Raw genomic sequence first — 25,449 nt, forward strand, 5'->3', positions numbered from 1 at the left:
TGAATCAAAAGATTTTTGTGAGGAATATATGAAATATGACTACAAAATTGGTTTTGCAATGAGTTTGCATAGAGACTATGGATTTGATGAAAATATGAGATTATTGTTTATTGGTAACACCTACTGGAGCTTGTCTATTGATATAATCGATAAGACAGTCACTATTGGGACCGTAAGTACCGGTACGTCCAACTGGTTGTCCGGTGACAAGTACTCTACGGCCTGGCCGCAGATTATTAGCAAGGATAAGGTTAACTGTCTTTACGGTGCTCTACAGGTAATCTACATAATAATAATAATAATAATAATAACCAATTTGATTATATATTGTTTTTATTAATTAATTTATTAAACACATAAATTTTGATGTATATCAATATATATAGAAAGACATGCATACAATTGATTGGATCAACACTTTGTGTAATGATATGAATGTTATCACCGATTGGATCAATTCGACTAAAATAACATTTCCAGACAATAACTTTAATCCCGATCAGTTATGGATGGTTAATGATTTTAGACGATTAATGATGTTTGTTAACAATACAAAACATATAATTTATTTTGTTAATGAAAGTATACATTCACTTGAGGTTATGAGTAATTTTATTGAAAATAATTGGAGAGATGATTACAACAACAACAACATAATAGCTATTATCCAACAATTTATTGACAATACTTTGGGAACATTTATCTTTATGATTGCCAACAAAACTATTCAATACTGTTATGTTAACAATGTTGTTGATTACAATTTTCCTGTTGTATGTCATATATATATATATATATTGTATAATTGACCATTTGATGTATTTTATTTAATATTAAATTTTTTTTATAGTGTCAACCGGAAGATATTAAGACAATGATTGACTGTTCACCGCAAACCAATCAATCGATGATTAGTATTATTATTATAGTGATTGTCCGGGTGTTGGCGGTCGTCAACTTTATCGTTGCATTGATTTTATATTAGATAAACTATTGACTAATTATTAATTTCTAACAAAGTATATAAATCGATATTTTACATTAATATATGAAAAAAATAATTTCTTTAAATACATTATAAATTGTAAATTTAATAATTTTTTATTAATTAAATAAAAAAATTAGATATAAAAAATTTAATAAATTATAATTTTTTTATTTCATAATTATAATAGTTATTATCAAACTAATAACAATTGTAATTATTAATTCATTGAAGTGTAATATAAACATATAAAATAAGTTATATTTTTTGAATACTAAAACATTTAGAATGTGTTTATTGTATTTTATAACTTTATATTTGGATTTTTAACAAAACATGTTAAGTATTATTATTTAAATAAATCATACAATAGTTTATTAATTACTGTACGAGTTCACACATTGTCCATTATACATGTATATACATTATATATGACTAATAATATCATATGATGATAGCTAACATTATATTACTAATAGATTTATAAAATTATTTAGTGGTTAATAACAGTTATATTTAGTTAGTTTTTTTGTGAAATACATAATATACTGTATATTTTGAAACATACGGTATATTTCAACAATAATTCTTTTAGAATAAGAAATTTAATTATTGATGAAAATAAATTGAATAATATTTTTATATTTTGCAATAGTCTATAAAAAATAATTAATTGCCGACACAAATGAAAGTAATTTATATTATTGGTAATTGTAGATCAATTATATATACTGTATATATATATATATTAATTATAATTACTTTTGAATATTATATATTAATTTAACATTTTTCGACAGCAGTATTGATGTTAACTATTGCATCGGTGGTTATCAATGAATCAAAAGATTTTTGTGATGAATATCGGAAAAATGATTACAAAATCGGTTTTGCAATGAGTTTGTATAAAGAGTATGGATATGATGAAGATATGATATTAATGTTCATCGGTAACACCTACTGGAAGGTGTCTAATAAGAGAGACACTTTAGTCACTATTGACACTTTAAGTGCCGGTACATCCAACTGGTTGACCAGTAACAAGTACGCTATGGCCTGGCCACATATCCACAAACATTACTATAATGATAACTGTCTTTGCGGTGCTCTACAGGTAATCTACATATTAATAATAATGATAATATAATAACCTGTTTTATAAATTGCTTTATATTAATTTTATTAATTAAATTCATAAATTTTCATATTAATACAAAAAATTTTTATAGAAAGACATGCATACCATTGATTGGTATATTACTTTTTGTAATGATATGAATGGTATCATCCATTGGTTTAATTCGACGACAAATATAACATTTTCAGACAATAATTTTAAGCCCGACTACGTATGGTTTACTATTGCTAATAAAGGATACTTGATATTTGCTAACAATATAAATCATATAATTTATTTTGTCAATCGTTTTATACATTCAATTGAAGTTGTTTTAAGTAGTTTTAGGGAAAATAATTGGAAATATGATCACAACAACAGTATAATAGCGATTAGCCAACAATATATTGACAATATTTTGCAATCAATTATCATTATGAGTGACAACAAAACTATTCAATACTGTTATGTTATGTTTAATAGCAGTTCTCCAGATGTAAGTCATATATATATTGTATAATTGACCGTTTGATGTATTATTTTTAATATAAATTTTTTTTATAGTGTGAACCGGAAAATTTTAAGACAATAATTGACTGTTCCCCGCAAACCAATCAATCGATGATTAGTATTATTATTACAGTGATTGTCCGGGTGTTGGCGGTCGTCAACTTTATCGTTGCATTGATTTTATATTAGATAAACTATTGACTAATTATTAATTTCTAACAAAGTATATAAATCGATATTTTACATTAATATACGAAAAAATAATTTCTTTAAATACAATTGTAAATTTAATAATTTTTTATTAATAAAATAAAAAAATTTAATAAATTATTATTTTTTTTATTTCATAATTATAATTATCTAACTAATAATAATTGTAATTATTATTTCATTGATGTGTAATATAAAAATATAAAATAAGTTATATTTTTTTAAAATACTAAAACATTTAGAATATTTTTATTGTATTTTATAACTTTTTATTTGTATTTTTAAAACGTGTTAAGTATTATTATTTAAATAAATCATACAATAGTTTATTAATTACTGTAAGAGTTCACACATACAATGTATTGTTCATTATATATATGACTCATAATAACATATAATGATAGCTAATATTATACATTTAGTAATATTACAATTTTTATATTACACTTATTTAATTAGTAATACATTTATAAAATTATTTATTGATTAATATCAGTCATATTTAGTTAGTTGTTTGTGGAATATATAATAAGCTGTATATTTTGATACAAATATTTCGACAATAATTTTTAATAATTAGAGATTTAATTATTGATCAAAATTAATTAAATAATATTTTTATATTTTGCAATAGACTATAAAAAATAAAATTAATAAAATCTTTATTTTTTATTATCAAACATTAATTGCCGACACAAATGAAAGTCATTTATATGATTGGTAATTGTAAATCAATTATATATTATGTATTAATAATTACTTTTGAATATCTGATAATAATTTAACATTTTTCGACAGCAGTATTGATGTTAACCATTGCATCGGTGGTTAGCAATGAATCGAAAGATTTTTGTGAGGAATATCGGAAAAATGATTACAAAATTGGTTTTGCAATGAGTTTGTATAAAGAGTATGGATATGATGAAGATATGATATTATTGTTCATCGGTAACACCTACTGGAAATTGTCTAATAAGAGAGACACTGTAGTCACTATTGACACTTTAAGTGCCGGTACGTCCAACTGGTTGTCCAGTGACAAGTACGCTATGGCCTGGCCACATATCCACAAACAATACTATAATAAAGATAACTGTCTTTACGGTGCTCTACAGGTAATCTACATATTAATAATAATTATAATATAATAACCTGTTTTATATTAATTTTATTAATTAAATTCATGTCTAAAAAAAATTTTTATAGAAAGACATGCATACCATTGATTGGGCCAACACTTTGTGTAATGATATGAATGTTATCACCGAATGGATCAATTCGACGACAAATATAACATTTTCAGACAATAATTTTAAGCCCGACTTTGTTTGGTTTCTCATTGATTTTAAAGGATATTTGATATTTGCTAACAATGAAAATCATATAATTTATATTTCTTATCGTTATATATATTCAGTTGAAGTTGTTTTAAATAGTTTTAGGGAAAATAATTGGAAATATGATCACAACAACAGTATAATAGCGATTAGCCAACAATTTATTGACAATATTTTGCAATCAATTATCTTTATGAGTGACAACAAAACTATTCAATACTGTTATGTTATGTTTGATAGCAGTTCTCCTTTTGTATGTCACATATATATTGTATAATTGACCGTTTGATGTATTATTTTTAATATAATTTTTTTTTATATAGTGTAAACCGGAAGATTTTAAGACAATGATTGACTGTTCCCCGCAAATCAAACAATCGATGATTAGTATTATGATTGCAGTGATTGTCCGGGTGTTGGCGGTCGTCAACTTTATCGGTGCATTGATTTTATATTAGATAAACTATTGACTAATTATCAATTTCTAGCAAAGTATTTAAATCGATATTTAACTTTAATATATATATATAATAATTTACATTTCTTTAAATACATTATAAATTGTAAGTTTAATAATTTTTTATTAATTAAATAAAAAAATAAGATATAAAAAAAATTTAATTAATTATAATTTTTTTTATTTCATAATTATAATATTTAATTTAATATCTAACTAATAATTGATATTTTTAATTCATTGAATTGTAAAATAAATAAATAAAATAAGTTATATTTTTAAAATTACTAAAACATTTACAATATTTTATTGTATTTTATAACTTTAAATAAATCATATAATAGTTTATTATTTGCTGTAAGAGTTCACAAATACAATGTATTGTCCATTTTATATATGACTCATAATATCATATAATGATAGCTAATATTATATTAGTAATACATTTATTAAATTATTTAGTGGTTAATAACAGTTATATTTGGTTAGTTATATTTAATTAATTATAATTTTTTTTATTTCATAATTATAATTTTTAATTTAATTTCTAACTAATAATAATTGCAATTTTTAATTCATTGAATTGTAAAATAAACACAATTAGTTATATTTTTTTAATACTAAAACATTTACAATATTTTTATTGTATTTTATAACTTTTTATTTGGATTTTTAATAATACATGTTAACTATTATTTAAATAAATAATATAATAGTTTATTATTTGCTGTAAGAGTTCACACATATTATGTATTGTCCATTAATGTGACTTATAATATCATATAATGATAACTAATATTATATTATTAAAACATTTATAAAATTATTTAGTGATTAATATCAGTCATATTTACTTAGTTTTTGTGAAACAAATAATAAAAAAAAGATTCAATCATTTATTTATTTATTTTTTGTTATCAAACATTAATTGTCGACTCAAAAATGAAAATATTTATTTGATGGGTATTTGTATTTCAATTATAATTTCATTTTTAATATAATATTATAAAATTTGCATTTTTGTTGACAGCACTGTTGGTGTCGACCATTGCATTGGTTGTCATCATTGAGTCGAAAGATTTCTGTGAAGAATATCGAAAAAATGACTACAAAATTGGTTTTGCAATGAGTTTGCATACAGACCGTGGATATCCTGATGATATAATATTATTGTTTATCGGTAACACCTACTGGAAATTGTCGATTATTGACGCATCAATTGATTCATTGAGAATTAAGAATATCACTATTGAGACGGTAAGTGCCGGTACATCCAATTGGTTGTCCAGTGATAAGTACTATACGGTATTACCACCGATTATTCACAGAGATAAGGATAGGGATAACTGTCTATACGGTGCTCTACAGGTAATCTACACATTAATTAGTAATTAAGAAATTTTATACATTGTTTTATATTAAATATAATTAAAACCAGGCATTATCAGATGATTATACGGTCCCTTATTTTAAAAACGTAATTAACGACCAAGGTTAAAAAACAAAAAGTTTATAATACATAAATTAAATAACAATTATATTATTAAATTAAATATACTGCTTATTTAAAATAAATTTGTAACAGTCTATTTGAGCTAGGTCATATATATATATATTAATAAACCATAAGCATTTTAATCAAAAGTAATCAAAAATCATTATCCTGATAACGCCTGATTTAAACTAATAAATTTTGATTTATAAAAAAAAATTTAGAAAGACATGCATACCATTGATTGGGCCAACACTTTATGTGTGGATATGAATGTTCACAATTGGATCAATTCAACTATAATAACATTTCCAGACAATAACTTTAAGCCGGACCTGTTATGGATGCTATGGAGGGTTAAGGAATTTAGTCTATACATGACATTTGCTAACAATACAAAAAATATAAAGTATTTAGTTAATCAAAGTATACATTCAATTGAGGTTAAGAGTAGTTTTAGGAAAAATGATTGGAGTAATGATCAATACATCAACAACAACAACATAATAGCTCTAAGCCATAGATATGACCATATTTTGAAATCAATTATCTTTATGAATGTCAACAAAACTATTCAATACTGTTATGATATTGATTATAGTTTTCCTTCTGTATGTCATTTAAATATATATATATATTGTATAATTGATGTATTATTTTTAATATATAAAAATTTTCAATAGTGTTCAGCGGAATATATTAAGACAATGATTGACTGTTCCCCGCAATCCAACCGATTGATGATTATTATTATAGTTATATTTATTGTGATAGTCGTCATCGCAATCGTTAAACTGATTTTATATTACAGACTCTATCAACCAATGTTTTAATTGAATTGAATTATTATTATATAAACATTAATATATTTTTTGAAAACATATTAAATATAAGTATTTAAATTTATATTAGCATTTGATTTGTATAAATAATTAATAATGAATGTTTAAAAAATACTATAATTTATATAGTTTTTCTTATGTTAAAATAAATTAACTGTATTTAAATTAGTAATAAAATAATAAAAAATATTAAATATAGCAAAAACAGTTTTGATTAAGTTTTGTAAAAAATAATAGATTATTATTTATAAAAGTTTTCAAAAAATAAATTGGTGTTAAATTTATATATAATTATTAGTACATGACATATTTGTATGATTTTTACTTAACTTGTATTACGCCCCCCCCCCTGTATACACCCAGTGATGCCATTATTTAGATGGTATACTCATATATTTTTTATATCTATTCTATCCTTAATTTTATTATCATCTTAAAACAGCGATAAAAAAATTAATTAACAATTAGTAGTAAATAAAATTAAAAAATTTATTAATTTTTGTGTGTTTTGTTATTAATATTTTATAAAAACTTTTTATTTGTTGTTTTTTACAATATTTATTATAAGAGTATATTTTAATTGAATAAATCAATTAATAGCTTATTGCACATACAATGTGTTGTCCATTATATATAAAAATATGCAGTAAATGACTCATAGTATCATAAACTAAATACTAATAAATCATTTATTAGTTGAAATAATTTGAGTTATTTTCAACAAATTTTTCGATAATATTAATTTGTAATTTATTTTTCATGTATAGTATTTATTTTTATAATAATTAATATAAAATAAATAAGATTTTTATAATTATTATTCTTTTATAAAGTTTTTTTTGTTGTTAACACATTTGATTTTATCGACATAAATGAAAGTCATTTATATGATTGGTATTTATATATCAAATATATATATATATATCTATTAATCATTTTTGAATCTTTTTTAAAAATTATATTTTTATAACAGTACTGTTGGTGTTGATGTTAACCATCACATCAGTGGTCACCCAACTGTCCAAAGATTTCTGTGAGGAATATCGGAAAAATTACTATAAAATTGATTTTTCAATGAGTTTGTATAAACGTTATGGACATTGTAATGATACGATACTATTGTTTATCGGTAATACCTACTGGAAATTATCAATCATAGACGGATTGAGTGATAAGACAGTTACTATTGATACTGTTAGTGCCGGTGCAACTAACTGGTTGTTCGCTAACAAATACTCCATGGCCTGGTCTTTTAACATTGATATCAATGATTATGATGATTATGATAAGCAAAAAATTGCTACTAAATACTACCCATTGTGTCGTATAAGTGCTCTACAGGTAATCCATATACAACATTGCATTAACCCAATAGATATGTTATTATTATTATTATAGTAATTAAAACATTATATAATTTTTTATTTATTCAGAAAGACATGCATACTATTGATTGGATTAAAACATCGTGTAATGACATGAATATTACATTTGGTATTAAATCATCGGAAATAACTTTTAGCTATTTTAAGCCATTTGTTGTGTGGATTGTCTATAATTATGATAGATTTGCAACAAAAATGATTGCTTTCGCTGACAGTACCAAACATTTACACTATTTAGTTAATCAAAGTACAGGTGCGCTATCATATCATACGAGTAATGATTTTTATGGATGGAAATGGACAGGTCGTCAAAATATAATAGCTATTAGCCAACAATATACCTATAACTGTAGTGATACTACTGATCCCCACCACAACCAATCAACAATTAACAAAAACAACTGTTTGAATAGTATGGGATCAATTGTCTTAATGTATGGCGACTATGAAACAACTATTCAATACAGTTACGCTCATACTAATGGCCGGGCCATTGAATACGCTTATGTATGATATATAGTATAACCATATCATATTTGATTTTATATTTATTATTTTATATTTGAATTTAATTAACAATTTTATTTGTTTTCCTTTAAAAAAAAAAATTATTGTTTAGTGGAAATCGGCACCTCTTAAGACATTGATTGACTGTTCCCAGCAAACCAACAGCCAATCGATAATTATTATTACTATTATAGTGATATCTATTGTGTTTGCCATTGTATTGTCGGTAGTCATCACTATAAATGGTCTGATTTTATATTACAGACGGATAATTATTTTTTAACAATTTAAGCAATATTTAATATATATATAATCATCATTTCAATTGTATTATGTATAAAAACTATTGTATATAATAACAAAATAAGTATATTACACATAAAATAAGTTAGATTTTAAAACTAAGTTTTCATTATTATTATTACTATTATAATTAATTGATTATATTTTTTGTAAACTAAATATTTAATTTTTGTTATCTTATGTTAAAATAAATTGTATTAATATTAATAAGTAAAAGTTGAGTAAAGTATTATTTTATTGAATCAATTTTTTTTTAAATATATTTAATGCACCAAAAAGTTAGGTTAGGTTTTGAAAAATCAATTGGTGTTAAGTCTATACGATTATTAGTACATTTGTTTGACATTTTTGAGTTAACATTTTCAAACTCGTATTACGCCTCCCTATAGACACCCAGTGATGTCATTTTGATGGTATACCCATATTTCATATCTAAAGTTTACGATAAAACAATTATTTTAGCCTCCGATGAACGCCTCCTCCTTAAAACAGCAAAACCCATTTTGCAGACAAACACGTATTCATAGTATTTTTGGCGCAAAAAAAGTTTATACAGTATTTCTATACTAAATATATTGTATATTGAAATCATGTTTGCTATTTATTTTCAACTTAAATGTATATAATTTCTATATAAAAACTAAAAATAATAATTAATTATTACCTTACCATGGTTAATTTTTTAATTAAGTTTTTTTTTAAAAATAATCTTATATAATACATAAGTTATAAGTTATAATATGGCTATTAATAGTCTATTTTATATGTAATTTATTGTAAGTAATATTTTTTTAGACAAACATTTTGAACAACAAACTAATAGTTAACATAATTTATGTATAATTTATGTTATACAGTAAATACTATAAACATATAAACATAAGCGCAATATTACTATGTTTTAATACTATTGAGAGGCGTGGTCTATATAATAGCATTTCATTGTATTAGTTATATCTATATATATATATACTGTATATATATTATGTTTGATCTATGTTTTATTGATATGATTATAATAACACCAAAAAATGCATTGCATTTATAGTGTGTTTTTAAAAATAAAATAAAATAAAACATATTTTTATTATTATTTAGTGATTGAAAGCCTAAATACTTGACCACCGATTATATATAATGGCCACAAATCAACACATCGGCGGCAAACTGTTACCACTTATAAGCCGTAGTTATTATTATCACATCAAGAGCTTAGGCGGCGGTGGTCACCACTGCAGCCGCCGATCAGTACTTCATCGTTCATTGAACTCGTTTACGGAAACTGCGGTTAAATTTGTGACCACAAAACGCTGGACATCGACGTCGGCACAGAACAACACGGCCGCAGCTGATGACGGCCATAATCATCGTCGTGGCGATTGTCTAATCTATAGCGGACCCGACAATATGGTCAAACTAATCAAAACAATCAAATTGTTTTCAATATCGACGACAGTGTTGGCCGGCGGTGTCCAGCCGTTTATCATACAACAGATTTTGGCCACCAATTCGTCAGCTTTTGCCGTCGGTTTTGCCGGTATGACCAGCGCAGGCATACTGTTGTCGCCGCTGGTACTCAACTGGTTTACCCGACGCTATGTCACCCGATTGTACTACAACTACGATACGCAACGATTCACGGCGTGGACATTGAATCTGTTTTGTCGGCCGATTAGCCAACAGTACTCGTCGGCGGATGTGTCGATACCCGAAGCGCTCGGTATGTTCACCTCATATACGGTCAACACTGGCGCCGCTAAGGGACGGCCAACAAAGCGGCCGTTTTTTGTCGATCCCGAGTTTGTTACCGATTTGGACGCTTATAAAGTGATGTTGGGTTACGATCGGCCATTGGATATCACTTTAGACAATATTTTAGAGGACAGTCATCATCAGCAACAACAAGAACATAGACAACAAACTAATGATAAACTAAAATAACATTTTAATTATACAAATATTTTGAAGAAAAAAACAAAACAAAAATCATTTATTTAATATAATTAGTCAGTATTTTATATAAAAAAACATAAATTTGTTTAATTAATTAATAAATACTTTAATTGTTAATAACTATTATCTATATTTTAGTGTTTTTTTGTTGTTACTGTAATTATATTTATTTTAATTGATTATAACGCGTTTATCATAAAGTAAAATTATATATAGTTAAATATATAATTATAAATATATATATAATTTATATAATTAAATAATATTCAAAAACTGTTATTTAAAAATAATTTTTTAGTGCAATTATTATATTACCTGTATATTGATGTGTTTATCAAAATTAATTTACTATATATTATTATATATAGTAAACATATTTTAATTGATTAACGATTATTTGTATAATAATTAAATTTTTAGTTTTATTACTATTATAATCTATAAATCTTATAATAAAGTTATGATATAATCTATGACATAACCTGATAATCATAAGCATAAAGTTAACCCATTTTAGGGGTCAAAACAATTGCACTAATAGTCATATACTTAACTGTAGACTTAACGGTAAGACTAATTAATTATTGAAAAACTTTATTCAACTTATTTTTGATGCATTTAGCATATTGTGTGTACAGATTTTTATTAGTAATTTAATACAATTTATTTTTAAATATATAATAAACAAAATAGATATTTAATTTACAATAAAAATTAATTTTAATGACAAAATAATTGTTAAATATAAGACACAATACTGTTTAATGAAATGATAATTATAATGAAATATTTTAAATATTAATTGAGAATTTATATGTAATTTAGATTTTGTTTAATAGTTGAACAAAAAAAAACATTATATATATATAGTTAGCAAACAAACAAAAAAAACAAAACTTATATAATATTAATGACAAAAATTGTTAAATAATAGTTTAGTAATGTTGTTCAATGAAAATGATAATTATGATCATAAATAATTATTAAATACAGTTAACTTTAATGAAATATTTTTAAAATATATTAATTGATAATTATATATATATTAAATAAATATATATATATATTAAATATATATATATATAGTATATATTATATACATATATAGTTTGGTTTTGTTTAATAGTTCACACAAAAAAAATTGATTGATTGACAACAAAAAAATTATAACATATTATATAATATACAGTAAGTAATGACTATATTGTTTGTAATAAATTATAGTAAACAAACAAATATAAACTTATAATTTTATAAATTGTTTACAACTGTTTGCTATAAGTTTCAAATATCTTACGATAGACATCATAGATGGGCAAAAATATTATGTATATTATGATCACAATCATACCTAAAGTAACTATCGTTATAACCACCAATTGGTTGATATGCGGCGAACAATCAATCAATAACTTAATATCTAATCGATCACACTATAGAAAAACATATCATTAAAAACAAAAATGATAATTATTAAATAAAATTTCATCAAATATATATATATATATATATTATAAGACATACATTCGGGTGAAGACCCTCTGAAGGCTTTTCCTCAAAACAATATTGAATAGTTTTGCTGTCATTCATAAAGACAATGGATACCAAACTATCACCAGCTGTAGCTGATGATGATGACGATGACCGACAAAATGGTTGTTTACAATAGTTTGTAAATCGTTGGCTAACGGCCATAATGTTTGGATTAACTTGAAACTCGAGGTAATAAGAAGTACGTATTATCTTCCTTAGGTATGGTTGGGTAATATTAACCAAAAACTGTTGGACACCGTTTCGGTAGCCAAATATTGTCATAACTCGAGTTTCGTTTAAATGGATCCACATTATGGACGGAGTAAATTCCCGACTACTGGTAAGTGTCGTTGATTTGACCCAACGGGCAAAATTCAAGTTACGGCATGAAGTTTCCACCCAATCAATGGTATAGAAATCTTTCTAATGGTATTACCCGCACAAACAAACAAACAAAAAACAATTATTATTATTATTATTAGTAGTATTAGTATTATGTGTTTGAACTCATAATAAAACCTGTAGAGCACCGACACGACAGGGAGGATAGTCCTGATCGGCTAATAGCGGCTTAGCTTCGTTGGCATCGAATCGGAAAGACCAGGCCATCGAATAGTTGGTACCGGTCAGCCAATCGGACGTACCGGCACTCACCGAATCAATAGTAACAGTTTTGTCTATACCATCGATAAACGACAACTTCCAGTAGGTGTTACCCATGAAGAATAGGATCGTATCTTCGCGATGTCCGTACAGTCTATACAAACTCATTGCGAAATCAATTTTATAGCCATTCCTACGGAATTCGTCGCAAAACTCTTTCGACGACTCGATGATGACCACCGATGACGACAACAACACCAACAGTGCTGTGAAATAATAATAATAATATAAGATATTTTGATAATTGATTTCATATATATATATATAATACCAATCAAATAAATGGCTTTCATTTTGTGTGTATGTCGGCAATCAATCAATCAGTGATAACTGAGAAAAATAATTATTTTTTAAATGTTTGAATAATAGCACAAAAATTTAGTATTTATTTAAAACAAAAATAAATAAATAATTTAATTACTAATTATTTTATGATACTTATAATGTATTTGGATTTTACACACAAAAAATAAACTAAAGTTTATTTAACAACAAGAAAAAACTTTAAAAATAATAATATTAACCATTAGTTCAATATATACAATAATTAGCTATAATTTTATCATAAGTTATATAATTTATGAGTCATATACTTGTATATAATGGATATAACACTTGTATAAACTTTTACAGTAATTCAATATAATAATAATCACATTAAATATTTTTTATCCAACAGTCATCCAACAAAAAATAATATAAATAAAGATATTTTTGATTTAAATGATTTAATACATTTGATATTTTTAATTACCAATCATATTAAAAAAATAATAATAACTTTCATTTGTTTTGGTATTGCTTAAAATAATGTTTATATATTGTATCATATTATACAGTATACAGTATATAAAATTGAATAATAATAATAATATTTTTAATATTAATAAATTTAATAATTGAATAATAATAATAATTTATCAAAACTAATACTTTGTTTTACATATCATTTACATAAATAACAAATAAACAAAAAAGTTTACAACAAAATTTTTTTTGGCACTTATAATCTATTAATTATTTGCTAACATGTAAATTGATAATAGTTTTATAAAAATGTAATCATTTGTACCAAATAATACAGCAATACAACAACAACAAATGTTGTTTAAAAATAATAATTTTATTTTATTTATCAAATTTTATTATTAACATTGAATTATGTATACAATTATTTATAATACCATATTATATATACCATATTAGTTGCTAATCGTATTCAAACATAAGTTGATATCTAAATTTAAGTTTATGATAGTATTAATAAAATTAAGGTAACATTAATACATTATATAAACACAAATATATATAAATTTTATATTTTTATATTTTTACATTTTTACATTTTATATAATAAATATACATCAACAAAAAAAATTTCAAAAAAAATCAATTATAAACTTAGATATTGTGTAGTATTCAATGAAAATTAAACCATAAAAAATAAATAATAATAATTTCATATTAAATGTTTTGTCGGCGGCTATTGTTGACTAGGATTTCGGAAACAAAACCATTTAGACGATCCGTTTTTTTTTTTGATGGTCTCATCAACGCATCTGTCTATTTGGGGAACTGTTTGCCGATTCTGTTACTAAATTAAGTAATAGTAGTAATATATAATTGTTTAAATTTTTTGTATCTAATAATAATAATATAATTTTAAAAAAATACCTCTATTGTTGTCTATGGGTATTAAAAAATAAATACCAAAACAATGTTAATGTTACTAATGGTAATGCAATAGCAATTACATTGAGTATAATATCCGTCATCAGATTAGGTGGCATACAGTCAATCAATGTTTTCAAATACTCGGGATTGCACTGGAAATCATATTTAAAAAAATATATATATATTAATAATAAAATTAAAATAGCAAATCAATCCCTAAATTTTTTTCTCAACAAAAATAAAATAAAAAACTACAGTCAAATTATATCAATTAATTAATACTTGTATATAACACGTACTGTTGTAATATCATTGTATGAATTTCCCAGATAACAGTATTTAATAGTATTGCCAAACTTTGTGAACAAAATAGATCCAGAATTATTAAGACTAGTAAACTGTCCAATAATTGCCATCAATTTGATTACTTTATTCAACTGTTCAATCATTTTTAGATTATCGGTTTTATTGATGGTTGATATCGTAATGTTTGGATCCGATGAAAGGTTATATATTTTGGTTAAACCGTTGTTATTGTCAAAAAATATTACGATCGGATAAGTTATAGGCATAGGAGTCCAAGCCATGAATGGCTTGAAATTATCAGTAGATGGTATTATTATAGATGTGTTAAGACTACTACTACTACTACCACTGGTATTATTGAGACTACCATTAAAAGCCATCCGATCAATAGATACCATATTTTTCTAAGGGATTAAAAAAAATTATTGTATATACAGTATATTGAAATCAATTGATTATATAAATTATGTTTGTTTGATGGCCTAACCTGTAGAGCATAGATAAACGTTTCATTGTTTTCTTGTAGAGCCCAAACCATAGAGTAGTTATTACCGGACAACCAGTTGGACGAACCGGTACTGTTGACATCAATCGTAACACTCGTTGAATTGTCTTCACCCTCACTAGAGGTCAACCGCCAGTAGGTATTACCAATGAAAAAATATTTACCAGAATCTGTCGTTAAGTTGTTGTTGTCGTCGTTTTCATTCAAATGTAACGCAAAATCAATTTGATTGCCATTTGTCATAAATTCTGTACAGAAATCCTTAGTCGTCTCCTCATTACTGACCACCAGTGATGACAACACCAACAGTGCTATCAAACAAACAATCAAAGATTTTTAAAGATATTATTAACAAAAAAAATTGATTAATACATATACAATATACTATTAAATGATATAATACGATACCAATCAAATTAATAAATATTATTTTCATCTATGGATTGTATAATACTAAATCAATTCTCATTGATTTAGTTGTAATATATATTTTTTGATTAAAATTTTCACTAAAATTTAATGAGTTATTGTACTGTATATATTGATAACAAAAAAATTATTGATTGAACTTAATAAATAATAATATTCATAAATATACTGTATCTGTTATCACCAAAAAATAAAAAAAAATAAAATACTAATATAGCAATACGTTTCGCATATTGTTGGTTAAGTTGAAAAAATTATTATACAGTAAATAGTAATCGTTTAAAAAAAATTATACAAAATATTTAATATACAAAATAAATGGTGAGTCATATAATTGACAAATATATTTTTATAATCAATTACTAATATTATATTAAAATGTTAATGAAATAAGAAATTAATACTAATTAGTAATATTTAGTAATAAGTTATTTACATAAAATATTTATTATAATTTATAAATACTTATGTATAGTTACAACATAAAAAACTATAATTTTTTAGACATTATATATTTATTAATGTTTCTAATTTAGTAAATATTGAATTATTTATACAATTGATTGGATCAGTTTGATATGGTTTGTATAATATGTTTGAGTGATTAAAAATCATCCATTAAAATATCAAAATAAACTTTTATCATTGAATTTAACAATAATGTAGTTTACATTGTTTTTTTAAAAAAATAAACAAATATAAAATTAATTAATATATATTCCACTATATATAAAAATATAAATATTCCACTATATCTACTATAAGTGATATAATTTTTTTTTTAAAAAATAGTAAATAATTTTTTCAAGTTTTATATATAAGTTTTGTATAAAATAATTTCCAATCAATTGATATAATAGTTAATCAGTTATTCGACAATAGATTTTGTAAGATATAAACAATGCAACAATTATAACGACAACAATCACAATAGATATCTGTATAGTTGTAAACAATTGGTTGGTTTGCGGGGAACAGTCAACCAATGTTTTGATAGCATCTCCCGGTAGACACTAAATAATAAAAAAAAATATATAAAATGTAATAATTATTTTTGTTGAAAAAAATTGCGCTTACAATACGATAACGACGATAATTACCATTACTATAATAAGGACAGTATATATTATATTTTATAATAGTTTTGTTGACATCATTCATGAAAACAATTGATCCCAAATCAGTATTATTATTATTTGACTGACATTTAGGATCAATAGAATTATTGTTGGTATAGTATTTGCTAAAACCTATAATTTTGTGTCCGTCATCATCATCATCATCATCATCGGTATCCATCATCCAATCATAATCATCGGTAATATTAGCTGATCGACTATAAGATTGTTTAGTTAATTGGTCACTAAAAACGTATTGTTTAACAACTAGGTCACTGTTGGCAAAGCTCAGATAGTATCGACTGGTATTTAAAAAGTAGTCAATCCATACAAAAACAGGTATAAACTTATTATATCTAAATTGAATTGTTGTCGATTTGTCCCATTTGATTGTATCCGTATCCGTACACAAAGTTATTGCCCAATCAATAGTTTCCATATTTTTCTATATATTGTATATATAATAATTTAAAAATATTTAATAATAAATTATTGTTTTAATTAATTGTAAATTATTTGGTTGAGATTACTACTAATACTACTACAACCTGTAGAGCACCGATACGACACCACATGTGGTGTTGTCCATAATTCAGATGATCAGTTAGATTAGTATCAATACTAGAATCATATGGGACAGACCAGGCCATGGAGTACTTGTCTCCGGACAACCAGTTTGAAGTACCGGCACTTATGGTATCAATGGTCAGTGTTGTGTTGTTATCGTTGTCGTCTATGATCGACAACTTCCAGTAGATGTTACCAATGAATAATACAATCATATCTACAGGATATCCATCTGTGGTTTTATATAAATTCATTAGAAAATCAATTTTGTTGCCATTATTTCGGTATTCATTGCAAAAATCTTTGGATTCATTGTCGGCCATCGATGCGATGGTCGATATCAACAACATTACTGTTTTAAATCATCGGATTTTTTTTAACAAAAAAATAGTTAAATTATTATAATTTATATATAATATCCAAAGTATGATATCATAAATACCAACTGTAATACCAATGAAATAAATGATAATCATTTGTATGTGTATTTGTGGGTCAGTTATTGTGTTGAATAATTAATTAATTAATTAATAAGTTTTTTTAAATTATATAATTCTGAATATATTTCATCAAAAAAACCAAAGCCTATGATATATTTAGGTTTTGTTTTAAAATACAATATATTTTATAATATTGTAAAAAAAACATGAATAATATTGAGTCTTATATTATTAATAAACAACACAAAAAAATTATCAATAGTTTATGCTATTTATATTAAACTTTATTAATATTTGTTGAGATGATAAAAAATATTATTTAATTAAAACAAAAATACAAAAATGTTTAAATAATTTAATAAAACAGAAATAAAAATAAATAAATAACTTCTTGACTAAAATAAAATAAAAATTATTACAAAAACTTATTGAACAAAAAAAAGAGAGAAAAAAACAAAAATCATTTGGCTTTAGTTTTCTGTGTTTTTGATGAAGATTTTGACGGATCAGTTGAACGGGCAGTTTTCGACGGACTGACCACTGTTTTCGGACTGTTAGTTGGCTTAGGTATTGGATTAGGTATCGATCTTCTGGACAGGAAAACAGATGTCGATTAGGTAGCCAATCGGTACAGTTTTCGTCGGACAAATAGTGTCGGCGACAATGGGTTCGCGTACGAAACAAATAGAGCAAATAGTTTGCGGGCGACTCGACATTTGGATAGGCAAACGCCGAGGTCAGGTCGGGCGGAAATGATTCGTTAAAGCCGTTTACATAACCGGCGGGATCGCCAACGGGTCGGATAATCTGTTGCGAAGTGTCAAAATAGTAGACACGAATACCGGAGAATGTGATCATACGGGACCAACTGTTGCCAGCAGTGTCGGCGTCAGTGTAGGCCGCACTGTAGCCAACATCTGGTGACCACTGCCATTCGTCACCCTCGGTTCGCGTCGACTTAAGTGTACCGTCTGGCCAGTATGTCCAGTAGCGTTTGTTGCGAAACAAATAGGTAACACCTTTGTGCGGACCGGCCAATATGGTAACGATGGCTGTCTGTGCGGTCACGGGTGCCAACTCTGGCCACCAGACACGATAGGGACCTTTAGGTGATACCTGTTTGTTTGGCAAACCATAGATATCCCAGAAATACCAGCCCCTATAGATCCGTACGGTATTGTTTGGCAATCGATGGGCTGCGTGTATGTATGTGTCTTCACACAGGGCTCGCGATGGCTTCAGTTCCCACTGTCGCTGACTTATCGGTGCCGAGTCATTGTATTCTTGTCCGTCATCTTCCAGTTGGTTTTCGGTTTGATTTCCAGCCGTTATTGTCCGTAGCCGTGGCTGTGATAAAGGGTTTTCATAGACAGGTTCGGCTGCTGTCATCTCATCAGTCTTATGTACTGTCGTTGTTGTCGTCGTACCGATGATTGTAATGCCCAACACTATCATCAGTAGGTCAACCACTGTTGTCCGCTTACCAGACATTTATTTGGGATTAACTGTTATTTTTAAGGATCTATTCAAATAAGAAGACTTACAATTCAAGTTATATTACGTTATAAAATATCTTATAATTTACTTATACACTGAAAGTACACAATAATTGTATTAATAACTGTCAAAAACAAAAAATTATTATTTAAGTGAATGTAATTTTGGCAAAAGTTCGGTATATATAACCAATTTGTTGCTGAAATTTTACGCGCGCTGTTATAACCATTAATTTTAATTACAAATACTATTTTTATTATTTTATATTAGGTTAGGTTAGGTTGGAGTAGATGTAGAGGATTAGGTAGTGGTGTGCGGGGAGGGAAGTAATGGGAGATGAGGGCTGGTATCTAAAACTTAGGTTAAATTGTAATTTTAAAAGCGTTTTAAAAACTTTAACAATAAATGGGTAACATTTGCTAAGCTGTACCGTAATTTTGAATAATCCGTAATGTTTTAATTCACGCGATTTTTATTTTATTAATCGTCAAAAAAATAGACACAATTATTATCGAAATTATATTATTTTTCTTAGTTTGTATATTATACTATTGTTTGCTTGAATTTTCGTATTATTTTTTATTTTGTAAATAAAGTGTTGTTATTTTAATAATGTTATTATTATAATAGTAAAATTAAAACAATAATTATTATCAATTTATAATAACAATAATAGATATTTGTGTGCAAATTTTTCAAAAGTTTGATTTAATAACCAAAATATTTTTATATAACGGTTAAATTGTTTCAACTATTTTTATTGACAGCAGTTTTTCAATTAATTTATCAATTTTTTTTTTTGATAAATTAAATGTCAATTGACTTACAACTAATCAAATGAGACAACTATTGAGACAATTATTAACAAAAAAGTTTGTTTGGTTTTTTGTTGTTGTTGATTTGAAGCACACAATTTCCATTGAAATTGTTATAATAATAATAACAAAAACACAAAAAACTATTATTTAATTATTTTCTTTTTATTTTGTGGTTAATATCTCAGCTATCAATGTCTGTCATATTTTGTGGCTTTTAATGGTTATCAACGATTTAAACAACAGATTACTTACCCAACTATGATAGGGCTGTCAATGTATTGCAAACATTATTATCGTCTACCTGTGCTGTTGTTTGGCCAACTAAAAACTACTTACACATTGATGGACATGGATTTAAATGACAATATAATCGACAATTTGTCGACCAAATTCTGTACAGTCATTGCCTTTACAACACACGGAACAGGATGTCTGGTCGAGTATCAAAATTCATTGTTTGTCATAACCAATGAACATGTAGTCAAAGATTTGTGGCACACAATCATACTGTGCAACAATTCCGGCGGCGAACGCCGATACGGCCGTATCCTATCTACCGATCATACCATGGATTTGGCACTTATCTGGTTTCCGACTCAAGGTCTCCCAGTCCAGCCGTTTACTATAGCACAGTCGGTCGAGTTTGGCGACGAAATGCTGACACTGGGTTTCGGGCACCGGTATCCTACATACGATATGGGCGCCGGCATTGTTACCTGTCCAGACTCTACCACCTATACCAATCGTCCAGATGTACTGTACAATAGCCAGCCGATTACAATGATCGAGTCGACAGCCACACAGAGGGGTGGTTTTTCCGGCGGACCACTAGTCAACCAAAACGGACAGTTGGCCGGCATTCTCTGTATGTCCGCAATGGACGGTCTACTACACTATTCGACACCAGCCTATTGTATAGAAAGTAAGTAATATAATTAGTACTGTAGTCATAATAAAAATTAACACAATTTTTTTATTTGCATCATAGGGTTTATCAAAGGTGCCTTATTTTTTGATGATCAGGAATGGCAGCGCAGGGATGCAGAACATGGACTTAGATTAGGACTGTGCTTACGATGGAATCACCAACTGATGGGCTGTCAAATAGTTGACAAGTTTGAGGAAACTTTTGAAAAGTAAGAGATTTAAATAATTTTTTTTACAAAAAAAAACAAAATAAAGAGATAAATAACTGATTTTTTGTTTTTTTTGTTGACAATATTCTCAAAAGCAATAATCTTAATGTCGACAATGTTATCATCGAAATCAATGGCCAACCATTGCCATCGTTGGACAGTTTTATTGTTGAACTGACTAAATATGATTCATTTACCGATATACCTGTCCTGATTGCCGGTGACTTCTATCACCGTATTATACGTAATCCACGAATTAATAAGTCGTTTCTGTAAATAATAGAAAATATTAATCAAAAAAAATTATATTTAGTTTCATTATTAAATAAATTTTACAAAAAAAAATCAAATTAACAAAATTTACTGATTGTTTTGTATTATCTAATCTAAATCGTAAATACAGTATAAATACAGTATATATGCTATACAAAAAAATACAGTATATACTGATGTTAAAAAACTATTAGTATTTAATTAAATACAAAATAATAAATTAATTATATTTTAAATTCAATACATTTATTTTCTACAATTTTTTACAATATTATAATCTAATGTAAATTAAAAAAAATAACTTAAAATATAACAAATTATAATTATTTTAAAAATATTTTTATTTATAGCTTAGTTATGACTTATTTAGATAGAGATTCAATAACTATTGATTTAAATGTAATTAATAAATTAATTTAAAAGTAAATATTAAAGTTGTTATATTTTTTTAAGCCCTACTCTATTAGTTAGACAATTAATTAGTCGATAGTTGTAATAATAGTTTGAATATATTAAATTAATAAATTTTTAAAAAATGTATAAAATCACTTTAACTTGTTGTATATACTGATGGACAGTTAGTTAGTTAGCTTATGGATGTAATGGTTAACTTCAAAATAACTTTTTAATTAATTTGTAATAAAAATCATTTTCAATCAATCAAACAAAAAAAATCTATTGATATTTACTGAGTTCGGGATTCTCTCTCAACAGTCGTTGCCTTTCTTCGCGCCAATAGTTCAACACTTGGTGTCGTTCGTGGTATTGTCGCTGCTGTTCGTCGTCCTGCTGGTCCACTACGGCAAAGTTGTCCGCAAGATCGGCCATAACCAGCGAAATCTGTTCGTCAACTTCTTCAAGTTGTCGACGAATCTGTTGCAGTTGACGATTGGGAAGCGGATCGTAATAGGATTTAGCTCCCGGTTCGAAGCTATTGGTGTCCAAATTATAATCAAGAAACTCGATTATTGGCAACGATTCGGGCATACCATACCAATCATAGTTATAAAAATCGTTATAATTTTGGCTCCAATTGGTTGCCAGTTGTCTGGTGGCCATCATTACGCCAATGATGACAATAATACAAAGAAAATACACCGGCGCCGACATCCAGTCTAACTGAGACATCAGTAGTGCCGGCAGGAATAAGCCAGCCAATGGCCAGCGCGATACCGCCCATCCAAGTCTACGCTGAACCGATGGCCACCGACCCCGACAACGGCGTTCACAGTACTGGTTAAATTGTTCATTGGTTGGCCGACGGGACTGTCGTCTAATTAATGAGTCATTCAATAATTGGTGACAGTTCGGGCATCTGAGACCCATGGACTCGATTTCATAGGCACTGTTGTCTTGTTGTGCCCATTGGATCAGACACGACATATGATAGCCGCCAGGACAGAAGCACGGCTGAACAATAGGATCCGAGTCCGATTCGTCAGTACATCGACATATTGGACAGTAGTCGGGTAGTTGATTTACGGGTACATTTGGATCCCAAAAATTTGGCTGAACAAAATGCTGCTGTCCTATTGCCATACCTTCTTCACCCACTTCTACATCGTCAAATGCAAGTCCGGCAATTGGTACACCTCCTGCTGGAGCTACTGGCGCTGGAGCACCTCCTACGGCTCCTAATAGATTTTCATCGGGCATTAACTCTTGTCCACCGGCGACGGCTTCTCCACCTAACTTGGCATTAGCTAACTGTTCATCTAATTGTTGAAAGAAATTGGCGACCATTGGATTCATTTCTATTTTCATATTGTCTAACTGTACGACCGGTTCGTCAACGACCACTTCGGGCATCGGTGGCAACAATTGGTTTGCCTCGGCATTGGCTACCATTTCGTTCAATTTTTGGGCCATCTCTTCCCACAGTTGATCCACATCCTGCTCGACGACATTCTCGACAGCCAATTGGTTGTCTTCACGGGATCGTTCCCGAATTACCGTCATTACCGCTTCTAATGCTGGAAACTGTGGCTGTCTGGCTTGCTGTGTCCAAATATCCCGGAGCCGATTGATCCATTCTCTCAACAACTGTCTCATAAACGTTGGCTGCCATTGCTTTTGGGACATACTATTGGATTTCGGTGCGGATAACTGTGCTGTTCTTGTCTATCACTTTTCTAATCCAAAAATAATTTCAATTTTTATTTAAAAAAAATAAAATTATAACTTAAAATATATAAATACTAATTGTTAAAATAAAATGGTTAATAACTTTATGTAAAGCATAGTCTAACATTGGTCAACCCCCCCCCCCACTTAGTTTGATAGAGATAGAGATAGACAATTAATTAAATAAAATATTGTATTTTTAAAAAATAATAAAATATTATTAAACTACCTGAGCTTTACATTAATTAAATCTGTTCACAATTTTATTGATACTTTCTAAGATCGGGCCACTCACGCAACAGCCGTTCCCGTTGGTCGCGCCAATAGTTCAATACTTGGTGTCGTTCGTGGTATTGTTGCTGTTGTTGTTCGTCCAGTTGGTCCACTTGGGCATAATTGTCGGCCAGATCGGCCATAACCAGCGATATCTGTTCTTCAATATCCTGGAGCTCTTCGCGTGGCTGTTGCAGTCGGCGTTCGGGTAACGGATCGTATTGGGAAACAATACCCGACTGATACTCACCGGTTGACATATTAAAGTCAATAAAGTCCAGCAATGGCAGCGACTCGTCCGTGTGGTTCCAATGTCTTAGAAATTGCCGATACTGTTTGAGCCAATTACTAGACAACATACCGGTAATCACCATTAGGGCAATGCATCCGATCAAACAGATATAAAACACTGGCAACGTTATCAACGGGTGCCGTATGGTCAGCAGCACCGGTAACAGTGCATCGACAAACAATTGACAGCGTCGGGCCGCCCGTTCCAGTTTGCGTTGAACCGATTGCCAGCCACCCGGATATCTCTGTTCGAGATACTGGTGAAACTGGGCTCTGGTTGGCCGACGTTCAACCATATTAAACAATGGATAGTTTATCAATCGGCGACAAACAGGACACGTACGCAATCCATCATACCAGCCAACATACCTGTCCTGTGTCATCATTCGGTTCAAACAACGCAAATGATAGCCGGCTGGACAAATGCACGGATAGACAATTGGATTTCTATCGGGATCATTATCTGGATCGTCATCGTCACGCCTACAAATAGGACAGTGCTCTTGAAAGTCCGGTTCAAATGGTTCTTGTATTTGTGGCAGAGGTGGTTGCGGTACACCACCAACGGCTCCCACTAACCCTTGTTCTTGTTTACCGATACCTGCCTGCTGTTCGGCTAACTGGGCATTAGCTAACTGTTCATCCAATTGGTTAAAAAATTTGGCAACCATTGGATTCATTTTCATCTCCAACTGTACAACCGG

General features: G+C 27.6%; 8 protein-coding genes across 8 annotated transcripts; 6 read left to right on the forward strand and 2 right to left on the reverse strand.

Annotated features, from left to right (window-relative positions):
* The first annotated feature begins 1,793 nt into the window (after positions 1–1,793).
* LOC128962811 (uncharacterized) lies at positions 1,794–2,801 on the forward strand. Its single transcript, XM_054309211.1, has 3 exons — positions 1,794–2,099; positions 2,215–2,598; positions 2,667–2,801. Exons 1-3 carry the CDS (start codon positions 1,794–1,796, stop codon positions 2,799–2,801), a joined length of 825 nt encoding a protein of 274 aa, XP_054165186.1.
* Positions 2,802–3,478: 677 nt separating this feature from the next.
* LOC128962812 (uncharacterized) lies at positions 3,479–4,617 on the forward strand. Its single transcript, XM_054309212.1, has 4 exons — positions 3,479–3,542; positions 3,621–3,937; positions 4,029–4,412; positions 4,483–4,617. Exons 1-4 carry the CDS (start codon positions 3,521–3,523, stop codon positions 4,615–4,617), a joined length of 858 nt encoding a protein of 285 aa, XP_054165187.1. The 5' UTR covers positions 3,479–3,520.
* A 920-nt stretch (positions 4,618–5,537) lies between these two features.
* Positions 5,538–6,941, forward strand: LOC128962813 (uncharacterized). The gene is made up of 4 exons (XM_054309213.1): positions 5,538–5,579; positions 5,647–5,984; positions 6,333–6,719; positions 6,792–6,941. Exons 1-4 carry the CDS (start codon positions 5,576–5,578, stop codon positions 6,939–6,941), a joined length of 879 nt encoding a protein of 292 aa, XP_054165188.1. The 5' UTR covers positions 5,538–5,575.
* Positions 6,942–7,822: 881 nt separating this feature from the next.
* LOC128962814 (uncharacterized) lies at positions 7,823–9,672 on the forward strand. The gene is made up of 5 exons (XM_054309215.1): positions 7,823–7,844; positions 7,924–8,291; positions 8,384–8,842; positions 8,955–9,087; positions 9,584–9,672. The coding sequence occupies exons 1-5, from the start codon at positions 7,823–7,825 to the stop codon at positions 9,670–9,672; spliced, it is 1,071 nt and encodes a 356-aa protein (XP_054165190.1).
* A 521-nt stretch (positions 9,673–10,193) lies between these two features.
* Positions 10,194–11,118, forward strand: LOC128962091 (transmembrane protein 70 homolog, mitochondrial-like). The gene has a single exon (XM_054308425.1). The coding sequence runs from the start codon at positions 10,283–10,285 to the stop codon at positions 11,084–11,086; it is 804 nt and encodes a 267-aa protein (XP_054164400.1). The 5' UTR covers positions 10,194–10,282; the 3' UTR covers positions 11,087–11,118.
* Positions 11,119–12,360: 1,242 nt separating this feature from the next.
* On the reverse strand, positions 12,361–13,638 carry LOC128962815 (uncharacterized). Its single transcript, XM_054309216.1, has 4 exons — positions 13,566–13,638; positions 13,151–13,500; positions 12,623–13,054; positions 12,361–12,531 (listed from the first exon to the last, which is right to left on the reverse strand). Exons 1-4 carry the CDS (start codon positions 13,585–13,587, stop codon positions 12,361–12,363), a joined length of 975 nt encoding a protein of 324 aa, XP_054165191.1. The 5' UTR covers positions 13,588–13,638.
* A 1,092-nt stretch (positions 13,639–14,730) lies between these two features.
* Positions 14,731–16,311, reverse strand: LOC128962090 (uncharacterized). The gene is made up of 5 exons (XM_054308424.1): positions 16,188–16,311; positions 15,762–16,090; positions 15,268–15,678; positions 14,969–15,120; positions 14,731–14,888 (listed from the first exon to the last, which is right to left on the reverse strand). Exons 1-4 carry the CDS (start codon positions 16,213–16,215, stop codon positions 14,971–14,973), a joined length of 918 nt encoding a protein of 305 aa, XP_054164399.1. The 5' UTR covers positions 16,216–16,311; the 3' UTR covers positions 14,731–14,888; positions 14,969–14,970.
* A 4,305-nt stretch (positions 16,312–20,616) lies between these two features.
* Positions 20,617–22,060, forward strand: LOC128962816 (probable periplasmic serine endoprotease DegP-like). The gene is made up of 4 exons (XM_054309217.1): positions 20,617–20,702; positions 20,834–21,570; positions 21,637–21,784; positions 21,880–22,060. The coding sequence occupies exons 1-4, from the start codon at positions 20,668–20,670 to the stop codon at positions 22,058–22,060; spliced, it is 1,101 nt and encodes a 366-aa protein (XP_054165192.1). The 5' UTR covers positions 20,617–20,667.
* Positions 22,061–25,449: the final 3,389 nt, after the last annotated feature.

The sequence above is a fragment of the Oppia nitens genome, unplaced genomic scaffold, assembly GCF_028296485.1.
Source record: "Oppia nitens isolate AA-2021 unplaced genomic scaffold, nextdenovo-longstitch-racon4-pilon3 scaffold6_pilon_pilon_pilon, whole genome shotgun sequence".
NCBI classification, from domain to species: Eukaryota; Metazoa; Arthropoda; class Arachnida; order Sarcoptiformes; family Oppiidae; genus Oppia; species Oppia nitens.